Genomic DNA, 13324 nt, shown 5'->3' with positions numbered 1-13324 from the left:
CTCTTTTTGCAAAAACTAAGGGGTGTATAAAAGACCCTGTCTTTGATCTTCCTCACGCTCAGGTTGCTCATGCTGTGCTGCCACGTGGGTGGCTCGGGGGTCTGGCTGCAGAGAGAAAGAGGAATTCCTGCTCTGAGCCATTTCTGACCCTTTGGGGGAGATGCATTTACATGTTGTTAGACTCTGCAGCAGTAACAAGAATTTAAACTTCGCTTTTCCCACCAAGGCACTCCTGATTCAGCCCAGTTTGCTTGTGTTACTCGCTCCCTTGGTCAAGTGGTGAGTCCTTACTGGCCTCCAGGCACCATCCAGTCTGGTAAGCTGTTACCTAAATGTAACCTGGTCTATTAACCACATGTAGTCAGCGCAGAAACAGCCTGAACGTCTTTCTCCATAGTGCACTGAATGGCCAAATCTCTAAATGCTTTAGGGACATCATTGACTGGTCATCTGGAATACTGCAAGCAACCACAGAAGATCCAGTGCTCCCCAACCCAGAAGTGGTAAGCATGCATTTTTAATCCTTTCTGGTTTCCACAGGCATTTTATGAGGTTCTGCATCCTCACAGACTGAACATCCCAGGTCATGGTGACATTTACAGTCCTATTGGGCTCACCATAAGGTAGGTGTGGGCATCTCCTGGGCTTCATGGGATGTGGCAGAGCAGATAGTCAGTTACTTCTTGCCAGTTCCTCTGAGTCATTTCAGAGTGATGACAAGTGGTTGGTGGCAGGTGACCTAACACTCATCAGAGGAAAAAGACATCATTTTCATCACTATCCTGAATTGGTTCCTGCCCAATTTCAGGGGTGGATGAATCTGCGAAGAGGTTGCTGCATCTGTGTGGTGTGTTAGTTCACAGGGAGGGAGAAGGAAAAGAACGAGCAGAGGCAGGAGCTGTGGGCTGGATCACTGGGGAGGAGAAACAAGCCTGACGCAAAGAGCTCAGAGGAGCCTGCGTGCCAAAACCAGAGCGGGGCAGCCTCAAACTTGCAGGGAGCGCCTCAGCGCCAAGACATCCTCCCTGCCATGGGAAAGCCAGCTGGTGTGACCGAGGCAGCTGGGCTGATTTGAGCTCAGAGACCAACCTGGCTTTAGAATATGTCTTATTACTGCAGAGAAGGGTGATAATCAGGGACAAAACCTAGAGGCTGAGCACGGCTGCACGTGCCAGCAGCGGGGAAAACTCATCCCGCAGCCCGTCAGTACCGACCAGCTGCTCCTCATGCTTTTCGCTCAGGCAGGGTCACAGGCTGGAGGACTCCTGCACGTGCTTGTTTATAACAAGCCTTTTGCTATTATGAACTAGCACAAATTTGTGTGTGTGTGTGTGTGTTTGGAGGGGGGGGAGGAAACGTGGAAGGCTGGGTTTGAAATCCTTCTCCTTTGCCCAGTTCTTGGACGCCTACGCAGAACTTCTTACAGAAGTAGGATTTCTGGAAGACTGCCCACCTATCTGCTGCCATAACCCTGGGATGGGGTCTCTGACGGCCACAGACTATTTTGACATGCAAACGCACATTTTATTTCTAAGCATATGCTAAATTGCTTTCTACATAATCCCACAGTTTTACCTATTGTTTTTTGGCACGGTTTCAGAGGTGTTTGTATAGGAGAAGCAACGGACAGACAGAACTGGTGGTTTCTTACAGGGAAGTTGCTATCAAATTGCTTTTAAAGTAAGTGCTCAAAAGTAAGTAGGCAGCATATCCCTGAGCAGGTGAAAAGGGCAAGTTCCTACGGAACAACCAACAGCAATTTAGATGCAAATTTGGTAGAAAAGTGCCCTTCTTAGGGATTATAAGAACTGACAAACAGGATCACAAGACAACCTTGTGCGGCTTTTGGGTGTTACTGCCTTAGAGCGCTGCGAACAGCCGCTTGGTTTTCATCCAGACAGCTTTTCCAGGGAGCTGCACTTCTTGCTCTGGAAACTCCCAGGCCTTTCCATTCATGTCCCAAGTCTCAGCTGAAACCTCGCAAATCACGGCAGCTGAGGCTTGCTTCCACCTCATTCCTCATTAGTTGAAGTCTTTGTTCCACTTAGATTTGGGAAATGGCAAATTAACAGTAATTCATTCCTTGTTCATATTTAAGAACTTTTTTTTTTGTTTTTCCATTGCTACGTCGTCTAACTTAGGAACAAAATAATGATGACCGAAAGTTCACTACCTGCCGTCTCTTGACAAATAACAGCCCAGAGCCAGATGACTCCTGGCATTTTTGATGTGGTTCAGGCCAGTTAAGGACTTGAAGGCGGACAACGTTAGGAAGTAGAACACGCAGAAGAGCGAGAACCTCCCACCCCCGAAAATCAGAAACCTCCAAAACTGGTAATTTTCCTCTAGAAAGTTAATACACCAGCTTCCTTTCTTAAAGGAGCAAACTTTAGCAGAAAAAACTATAAAAGTGGTGGGAGTGTTTTTTTTTTTTTGGGGGGGGGGGGAATGTGCATGCTTTTTTTTTTTTTTTTTTTTTTTTTTTTTTTTTTTCCATTTAAATTGACAGCTTCTGCTCATCCAGCTCACTTTCTCCACATCCAAGCCCCACCACATTCACCGTACCTTCTTGCAACAAGGTTCCCCCTCCAGGACCATTTGGGCCCTCCTCTGTATCTAGTTCTTCAGCTTTGCATTTAGGAAATTAAAGCCTACAGCAATGCTTCCTCTGTTACGAAGGTGAAGCAGCGGGAGCTCTCTCGCACCTTCCCGCCGCCGGCAGTGTGAAATGGGACTGACTAGTTCTGGATCTGCTCTTCGAATCAAAGCTGAGCTTGGAGCTGAACCAGCTCTTCTCTTGGGGCCGCTCCCCCACCCCCAGCAGAGCCACCCTCGTGCCCAGCTCCGCCTGACGACGGAGGGCAGACGCTGGAAAGGGGGCAGCAGGCTGCACCCAGAGAGGGGCCGGGCTGCTCCCGCGGTCCCCTACGACAGCTTCGCTGCGGGCGATCCAACAGGATCAGCCAGAGGCTCAATTACTCGCCGCCCACCGTGCTGTCACTTGTGCCTGCAATAACTTCCCCCTTGACCTGCTAGCTGCGAGAACAGTTATTTTTCAGGAAAGATGCAGGAAAGTATCAGGGCAGGGAAAACAGGGCACCGCCTCCGGAGCGAGCTGGATAAAGAGAACTGCAGCAAGTCATTGCTCAGCACCAGTGTTCAGCGCAGACAGCTGCGCGCTGCTGCTGCAGGGTCTGCGCTACTCCCCGTGGCCCAAATACCATCAGCACCGAATAGCCCCTCTCTCACTCCCCCGCTACCCCAGCGGCAGTGCGCTGGTAACTTTTTCTCCCACTGTCATGATTACTGCTTATTTTACACTGAAAGAATTTTACACTTATTTTTCACAAAAGAACTTAATGTATTTCAACACAAAGCAGCCACTAAGTGAAGCAAAGTAATTTATTTGACATTATACTAGACACTGGTGTTCCAGATCCAAGACTCAGACTTGACCTTTGAACAATTTAAAATCCTGAATTTTTCTATATTGGCTTTATCAAAAGGTAACTGGCTCAGAGCTAAATTTGTCAGCAAGTATTACAGCCCCTGAACCGCAGAGCTCAATACAAGAGTATCGCCTGACTGCGTGTGGCACTAGCCCCTTTCATCCGTAAACTCACTTCCAGCTTCTGGAAGACACTGCGCGGCTGTAGGACACCTTCACTCAGGATTGCACGGTTAGTCTCCCTACAAGAACAAGGTAAAGCACCCCCCCCAAAAAAAAAAAAAAAAAAAATTAACGGATGGGCTGAGAGTAGGAGCACCCTGGCCCAGCCCTGCTCCTAAGGACAAGCACAAAGCCGCCCTCCCGCGACCCTCTGCTCAACGCCGCGCAGCAACACCGGGGCGCCTGGTGGAGCCTTTCCAGAAGCTGGCCAAAACCTGCTCAGGAGGGACCGCAAGCCTGATGGTGGGAAAGCGATTTGAGAGCAGCACACCAAGCGTCACGCCTCGGCTCCCTGCTCCGAGCTTTACGCTACGCAGAAGTCATCTTCTTTACCGCTTTTCTCGATTTCACAAACAGACAAATCGCACTTACAGAGCTGGCATTTTACACGCGGGTGGCAAACAGCTCCACCGCCACAGCCCCCACCAGGTTCCTCCTACAGCCGAAAAACAGCAGCGGCAGCCCTGCTGGCTACACTACAGGCTACCCGTCACTTCTCCAGGGAAAAACCGACTGCCGCTCAAATACACAGTTTAAAATGCACAAAGTCAAGATGAGCCAGAGTGACACTGAAAAACCCAAATAACAACTTTTTTCCTCTCTAAGTTACCTACTCTGTTTCTTCAGACCCAAACATCGTAAACATTCTTATAGGAGACAGTATGCGCACATATTTCTTACCCTGTCATATTAAGTGGTCATGGTTGAAATAATACATACTTTCACTTCGTTACATGGATTACTTTCTTCAGTATTTCCAATGTGCATTATCAAAATTATCTTCCTTTCCCTCCTGTTTTTACAAAGTACATATTGCCTCCAGGTCAATCTCAAAAGATTTTGAGCTACCAGAAATAAAATGAGAACTGTTTTCAGGGAAACATGCATTTATTGTTAAGCATTCCCAGTGAAAATCAACATCTTTTAAAACGTGTATTTATTTAAAAAATCATTTGTGTACAAAAGTGTTTGCGTAGTTTTTATTTTCAAGACAAAAAACACTGATGCTGCATTCGAACCCACCCACTCGCCCTTTACAGGAAGTCTGATGCTCAAGAACAAGCCTCCTGCAATATCCTTTATCGGTAATTTTTTTTTTTTTTTTTTTTTTTTTTTTTTTAGAAAAGTCAGAATTTGGGATGGAAAGGTAAGTGAAAAGCAGGGTTCTTCAACAGTTGACATCAGCATTGCTATGATGGCAGCCTCCTTCAGACACCACAACAGAGCACCAGCAGTTGCCGCAAATCGGAGAAGGGACAAGTACAGCATTTTCATAGTACATTTCCTCATCTGTTGAATCACGTATCTTAACTTACGTTATCAATGAATGGCTCAGCACCGTAAGCAATTGGCTAGCTATTTTGACGCCTACAAAGCAGGTAACAGCCGAGAAGGAACATCACATCACAGTGCAAATGATTGGCAAGAGTTTGTCTGGTAAGAACAAATCTGAAAGGCAGAGTTACCAACAACAGAGCACTGCAGCTGAAAAAAAACCACGCAAGAAGCAAAATGTGTTAAGGACATTTGGTCTTATGCTTCTAACGATGTATCAGCTGGTGACACCAGAACAGCACAAACAGAAAGAGCAAGCTACATAGTTTTACTGATGTATTTTAACTATAGATCAGAAATCTACCAAGAAATAAGAAGCAATTGCCCCTTTACCTAGCCCTAAGAGAAAGCTGTGCCTGGAAAATGAAGACATCAAACAGTGGAAACATCTACAGAGTCCTCCCGGAGAAGAGCTTTTGGCACCCAACGAGCAGCTTTATTTTCACGCTTCAGTTCTGCGATGCAGGAGCAGGCAGGATGAGTTGTGTTTTCAAGCTCCACTGCTTAGCCAACTGCCCACCAAGTTCTACAGAACAAATCGCCTGATCAGGGCTCTGCTCATCAAGATGCTTCTTATCAACTTTATATAGCAAGAGAGGGCATGGCATCTTACAGCCGTGTCCGCTCAAGAACGGGCATCAAGTACGACTGACTTGCACCGCTATCTAATCTAACACCCTCCCTTTTGGGCAAGCCTCCAGCCACAAGCTAGCTTTTGTGGCCATTTCAGAAGGAAACAACGGACATGCACACGGTCACGCTTCCCCTCGCTCTGAGAAGTGAAACGCTTGCATTAGCGGTGTCTAACCAAAGCTGTAAACAAGAACTCTTGCTTGAAACTCCAGTTCAGGTTTGGTTTTATTTTTTATTTTTATTTTTTATTTTGCCCCCTCCCACTCCCTTCCCCCCCCCATTAAATAAGCAATCCACATGCTCTGAAGTGCCAAGTCTGATTCACAGCTGTTAAGCTTAAATTTGCATAGTTTAAATGTTTCTTTTACCCACATCACATAATGCAGTTTTGGCATTACAAGGTAAATCTCTTTCTGGCCATTTATTTTATCCTTTCAGACAAAAAGAGCCTACGTTCTTTATGTCAGCATTCCAGTAGTAATTTATTTGGAAAAGAACTAAATACAATGATAATTAAAAAAAAAAATCCTGACATATTCATTAGTACCTAATTCCTCAAATAAATACTACCAAACCAGTTATAGTCAAGGCCCCATTACTCTATGGCAAGCTGACGTGAGCTCTACTGGAAAGCTGCTCGCTCGCACAAAATTGGGTGCAGAGAATTTGAAAGTTGCAGTGTATTTTTTCTCTAATGGAAAGTTTGGAATATGCAGAATGAATAGCATTAAGTGCAGCATCTTTCTAAAAGGATTTGTCCTGAAGATTTTTGTCTCTGAAATGCACCATTTTGTCATTCTGGGAACACAGCTTGTTTACAGAAGCAATGGTGGGAGCTGTGAATTTGCTAAGTGAGGGTGGGATATAGTCAGGACTTTCGGCACCCATGGGAAAACTGAGGCTTTTGGCAACAGGAAAGGACATTTCTTTACCTTTGAGCAAGATTATACTTTAATTTTTGAGGAACTGGAAGCGATAGGAGTTTCTTGCTCCCCAGCAACAATACTAACAAACAAGAGAGAAACCACTTAAGCTAGATGCATGTTAAAATGTTGAGCAGTGAAATCTGACTGATGCTCCGGCAATCATTAAGCTCCATATCAATACCCTGTTAAGATAAATGGGGCCATTTGGACTTCAAAACTACCGTTTCAAGCTGTCTTCTTACACAACAGATGAAGAAACACAGGATTTATTTGTACTGTACCCATGTTTTATGTAAGTGGTAAATGTGCAGCATGAGTCTGCAACAGAAGCAGAGTGCATGGCAACCCCACATCTGTGAATGCACAGGGCCCTGAATATAGTCATGTTCAGTCACACACAACTACAATTTTGTTATGTACAAATTCACAATGTTAAACTGAACACTAACAGTAGAATTCCTAGGGCTCAGCCCCAGCTGCAGGTAAACTAACCTTGTACAACATTATCCCTATATTCAACTCTGATAATTACCAAGAATACAAAAACTTTCCTTATAAAGGACTCACTTGGCAAAATTCATAGGGGCTTCAGATCACAGATGTCTCCTTAAGACTGGGTCATCTTTCCATCCCAGCTCTGTTCTTGAGAAGCTTCCCTCTCATCAACATCTGAGCTAGCAACCAAGATACCTTTGCTATTAAGCACATATTTGGAAGTGGGGGGCAGGAACAGTATCCAATATCTATACATAAGGGGAAGAGGAAGACGAGCACTTTGCAGTAGAAAAGAAAATGAGGTAACTTCATGAGAACTAAATCTCTTAACAGGGCATTTTTCATGATGCACTGATCATGATCACCAAATAATCATTTCCTCCCCCTCCCGCCCACCTCCCCCAAAATTTCTCTGTCTTCCTTATCCTATCCCTTTACATATACCTGGAAAAATCTGCTCTGGCTGTCATCAGACATGTGCTTACAGTCTGTTCTTAAGAAACTATTCTTATCAAATGACACATTCAAAAGCCCGTAACGGTGAACCACTATGTCCCCTGACAATGATTTCCAAGTTCTTTCTTTTGATAAATAGCAGCGAAGAACAAGGGAAGGTAGTTAGCCATTCATAATTACCACCAGGGTAAAAAACAAAGAAAAAAGTGTTGATGAAATCAAGAAGTTTTTAGCCTGTATAACAGAAAAGACAGCAAACTGAGATTTACACAAGTAGCATTTTGCCATAGTTTCCTACTGTCCCTGGTTTCCACCTAGCAAACCAGGTGAACAGTAGCAGCCTCTTGTTAAAAAAATAAATAAATACAATGCAAGACAAAACAATTCATTTCCTTTGGCATCTTTGAAAATGATTCACACTAACTCGAGAAAATCCAAGAGAAGTAATCACTGACTATACCTTAAAAAGCAGTACGTATAAAGACTACGCAAATGCATTTAGTATTGCACTGATATGAACTAAAGGTATTTACTGTCTGTGTCCCATAATATTTTAACCTTGGACAGTTCAGACAGAACAGCACAGGGAGCAATCCTGAACCAGTTAGGTCTCTACAGCTCTATTTTCAGGTTTTGTTCCCCTGCAATGATGCTCCAAATATTTAACAGATTCAATAATGTTCCCAATTTCTTCTAGTATAATTTACAAACAAACTGCCTATGAAGCGTGAAACTATTTCAACTTGTACTTCACAGTTCAAGCAAAAAGCCCAGATACACATTTCCCCAACCCACTTGATCTACTGTTTAGGAGAAGAAATAGTCATGAAAAAGATGATTTATACAGTACTCCATTATCAACAATCCCCAGTCTCTGTTCTCAGTTTTTCTCTGAACATTGTCAAATACATTTTTAAAAGTTAGCATCATATTCATAAAGATATTACAGTTCTCTTTAAGTAGATGTACTAGTGTTTGAAGTTGCAAAACTAATAATTTTCAAGCTTTTGCACTCAGGATGAAATGTCATTTTAATACGAATAGAAAGACTGACTGTATGTACAAGCCAAGATAAGATTTCAGTTCTTGTTTATCAGAAACATCAATCCAAAAGAAAGCTAAATTGAGAACACACTTCTACTTCTATGTGCATTTGAAGTATGTACAGTAAAAACACCAACACAGCCTCCATGTGTCAACTGGAGAAAAATGCAAGCAAGGATGAATTTTGAAGTACCTGGTAAGCAATCCTTAAACTGAAGCCAAAAATAAAGCTAGAAAATTGCTGCAAAAAACAGCTGATTGCATCATATCAAGTACTCAAAAAGAAATTAATTCTCAATATGCTAGAGAATCATTTTTCCTCCTTCAAATCCAGTGAAATCATTATTATCCAGAATGTACTGAAGAACATTTTACATCTACTTAAGACAGGAGAAAAAAAAAGCAAGAAAAAAAAAAGAAAAAAAAAAAGTCAGCTCCACCTTTCTGTGCTATGTCCAAGCACACTAAATCCTTATTAGTTTGTTGTAGAAAACATGATGGTTGAAAACCGTTATGGTAATTCAAAATATATTCTTTAAAGTGGAGCCTAGACTACTGTAAGTGACACACATACCCACAGACGACGAAAAATAATCCAGTGAGAATTTTTTAGTTCTGCAATGCAATGTATGACGCAAGGGAGAGGAGAATCAGGTTTCCCAATTAATAAACTAGGAAGAAAAAGGTTCTGAATAGGTCACCATTTTGAACTTTGGGTAAATCTTGAAAGTCTTTCAGGAAAAGTTACAAGAATACTCGAGTATTTAAATGGTGCTCTCTTCAGCGACCCTACCTAATACGTCTATTAAGTACAAGCATGCAAATATAGGTCAATCCACAGGCACATAGGATCCATGTTAAGAAACAGTAAGATAGCTGTGATGAGTGTCACCAACAATTTTGATGACTAACACTCAAAAAATGTTGCTTTCTGAATTACTAAATCAAATTCCTGAAGCAAGTTCCTGCTAGTCTTTGTCACACTGCTAAACACTAAAGTAGGCATGTTTTTCCCCCATTGTTTTAGCTGAGCTCAAAGAATTTTTACAATATTTAGTAAGAAAAAAATTAAAGTATTTCCCCTTTTTAAATTTACACAGACGTTTAATTAGCTTTATTTACAGAGCGGTTTTTCAGTCTCCAATAGTGCCTAGATAGCATCATCAGGCAAGAGTGCCAGTTTTAAAAGAGAATCTATATAGAATCCTAAAAATAACAGATGGTGATGCTCCTCCAGAAGGGGCAAGCTGGACTACTGAAGCAGCTCTCTCTCTACATGGCTCAGTTACTCAGAAGTAATTCTGTTGCAGTCTCTACATCCCATGATTTTGAAGACAAGGCCACTATTACCGCATTCTGCAAAGAGAAAACAAAAAGCAAAAATATTTTAAGTGTGTGAACCAGCAGCTCTGAGAGGTGGCACAAGAAGTACACAGATTTATCAGAACCATTATATTACCATTTAATAAATCTTAACTTACGATTTGTAAAATTATAAATTATTGTGTCAAAAAGGCAGAAGGCAGCTCAAAACTTACTAATAATGTAGTATCTCAAAACTTCAATTCATAAAAACAATTAGCAGAACAGAATTTAGATCTGCAGAAGGTTACGGAAGTAGTGAGCCCACTAACAACTCCCTTTATTTGTACATATATTTGCCCTGCATCTGCTAGAAAATCATTAAGTTACGTATACTTACCCTATCAAAGCCCATAGCACAAAGGTTTTCTATTTTTTTGGTGTATTCTGGACTAGAAACTGGTGCTCCAGCATACACATGTGCCCAAAGTCGAGCTGTCTGTTTAAACATTTCTGGATTTTGTTTGTACTACACAAAAGAAAGGGAGTAGGGGGAGGGAGAAGGGGAAAAGTTAAATTAACTTAGCAATCCAACCAAAAAGCAAGATGACTAAAATAGATTCCAATTTGTAACTCTCACTATAGTATCTTCAACACTGTATCACATCTATTATAATGATATTTCTGAAATGAAATTTGGGGGTTAGGGTGACACATAGAAAAAGTCTGTGCAAACATTTGATTTAATGCGTTTGCCTTTAGGTTAAATTATGCACTTATAAGTATTTTATGTGTATAATCAAATTCTGCTCTCAATTGCATTGATCAAAACTAGAACAGCTATATTTAGCACAGGTATTCAAAACTGTGAGCGGGTCTGCAGTTTTTCAGTGAGGGCTGACATTTTACTGCCAGGCTTCCTCCTTGGGAATAAGCAAACTGATATTGTGTGTGACAATAGAAAGGCTGAAAAAAAAAGAAAAAAGGCAGACGTGCAAAAAGCTGGAGAGCTGCCACTCTTTTCATATAAACTGTTTTTACTAGAAAAAAAAATCATGTAAGCATGTAAGTGTTATTTTGCACCAATCTTGCCACAAAATAAGTTTCCTTAATAAATAACAAAATGGACCTTAGCATAGAGTGTTTCTAGCCTGTACCAGGAACTCAAAATCTGAAGAGTGGGTCATGTGTCATAAAGCAAACAATCAAACAAAAAAAAAAAATAACAGTTTCCTATTTTAGTAACTTTGATATTAAATACAAAGTTTTAAATCAACACAGCCGTATTAACGTTTTTTATTTAAAAAGACACTTCCTTCAATCATTACACCCTAAAAAAAAAAAAGGTATGTTTAATAGCCTTGAACCACCTAATAAATGTTAGCACTAAACAATAAGACAAGATACCGGAAAACACACCTTTCAAATATTTAGATGCATTTTAAGGACAGAAATACGGCTGGTTATGATTTTAAGTATTTTATTTGTATATGAAAGTAATCATTAAATCTGCAAAGCACTGTAAAAGTGAATATAGTAATTTTTACTACTGTACATTTTGTCTCTTCTAAAGTGCACACACTGACTCCCTTGCTCTGTACACTTACCACTAACTCTGCCCCCATATGAAGTAATTCATAGAGTTAGCATCTGATTATTAGTGGCATTAGAACAAAGATCAACATGCCTACATCAACATGCTAAGAGATAATCTATTGTTGGAAATACTCCACTGTATTATATATATATTATACAACATATCAAAATATATGCAAGAATATAAATACACATACCTAAATATATGAAAAAAATACATAACACTATATGGATTTATTACAAACCGCTATAAAGTCTTTACAACTGAAGAAAAAAAAGCATTAAGTTCAGCACAAAGAGTATCCTAAATACTACATTTTCCTGCTCTTAGAGGACTTCCCTTTTTAAACACATCTGAGAACACAGTCAAGCCTAAAAAGCAACTAGCTGAAGTGGAAAGGTTTCAGTTATGCAAACATGAGTTTAGTTTTATTCAGAACTAGCTTTCAGTGTTCTATCAGTAAGATTCTTTTATTTAGGTATTTGTAAATAATCTGACTTCACACAGAGAGAGAAAATTAAGGCACTTTTTTATTTATGTCTGCAAATCAAGAACCCTAGGCAGTTATGTTGCTGGACTTAAAAGGCAGCAAGTAGTCCAGTATCTGTAAGCAGGGTTGAGATCAGATAGGTTTTGAATTTACATGCCACTGTGTTCTCCCTGGGGTTCATCTGGAATGCTTAGAGGACACTGCCATTTACCTGGAAGGCTTGGTAGGCTAACCTGTAGTTAATGAAAAGCAGTCTAATGAACGTAGAGGATAATTAATTCTCCGCAAATCTTTGTTTTGAAGAAACACTTGGAAACACTGACTGTTCAACACCACTTCTCTCAAAAACATTACAGTGACTTCCTGCTTATATATACATGCTTGTAACTAAAGGCCAAGCCTCAGTGAAGTTTTCATGCTGGTATTTGCTGCAAACAGGGGACACTGAATCCTCTTCATATCAGCAGCAGCACGGCAGTCCCATTTGGGCACATCCCCACTAGTGCCTGAGAGGCAGTGTGGAAAACCGCTCTTCAGACCCTAGGATCTCCACGGGTTTTTTTTGTTTGTTTGTTTTGGTTTTTTTTGGCTTGGAGAAACCCTCTTTCTAGCTAGTGTTTCTACAAGACTGTCATGATTTCCATAGAGAACTCAGCCATCAGTGCCCAGAGCAGGAAACTATGTCTGTTGTTTGGGGGGGGGGGGAAGAGGGTTTGTTTTTTGGCTTTTTAGTAGAGAGAGAGCAAGAGCACACGCACGCTAGTGTCAAGCACAAAAAACCAATGCTGGGACACCATTTGCATGGCCTGCCTAGTGGCCTTGCCTGCCTTTGCAACAAATCTGCCCGCATATGGCAATTCACTTTGACAGCACTGTTTGGGTACATTTATTCAGAGAAAGCTTTACAGCACATTCCAGAACCCCACCAACACCCGTAAGTAAACCTTCAGTACTTGTTACTGAGTATAGGGATTTCAGTAGCTTTAAATCAGCTCTTCCCCACCAAGCAATACAACGGGCCACCGCTGATCCCTGTGTTTCACTCTAAAACCTGACAGATTTGATAAACGACATTAAGAATTCCAGTAGAATGTTTCAAAGGGTTGAAGTACCCACTTCTCACCCTCTCCGACGGCGTGCTCCCTTACAGGAGAGATGTAGATGACACCCATCCTGGAAGCTTCTTCCCTTCCTGCCCCTCTTTCTTTGCTTTGTCATTACTGAAATATATCCTCATTATCAACAGTCACTCGTGGACCTAGGCCTTCATCTCGCAGCCTCTCTTGTGCTCAGTCTCCCTCTCTCCAGTTAAAAGAGAAAAACAACACGCATGTACTTGGGGCTCTGTTAAAGCCTGTCAACTACTAAATTATGGA

General features: G+C 41.5%; 1 protein-coding gene across 1 annotated transcript in view; it reads right to left on the bottom strand.

The window, feature by feature from the left end:
- Positions 1-8587: 8587 nt before the first annotated feature.
- Positions 8588-13324, bottom strand: part of UBE2K (ubiquitin conjugating enzyme E2 K) — a 38033-nt gene continuing 33296 nt past the window's right edge. The window contains exons 6-7 of the mRNA XM_062574602.1: positions 10262-10390; positions 8588-9915 (exon numbers count right to left, since the gene is read on the bottom strand). Of these exons, the coding sequence (XP_062430586.1) occupies positions 9841-9915; positions 10262-10390 (204 nt within the window). The 3' untranslated portion in view covers positions 8588-9840. The remainder of the gene's footprint in view (positions 9916-10261; positions 10391-13324) is intronic.

Source organism: Rhea pennata, chromosome 4, assembly GCF_028389875.1.
Source record: "Rhea pennata isolate bPtePen1 chromosome 4, bPtePen1.pri, whole genome shotgun sequence".
NCBI classification, from domain to species: Eukaryota; Metazoa; Chordata; class Aves; order Rheiformes; family Rheidae; genus Rhea; species Rhea pennata.
The sequence above is the reverse complement of the archived record's forward strand: the minus strand, read 5'-3'. Positions and strand labels throughout refer to the sequence as shown.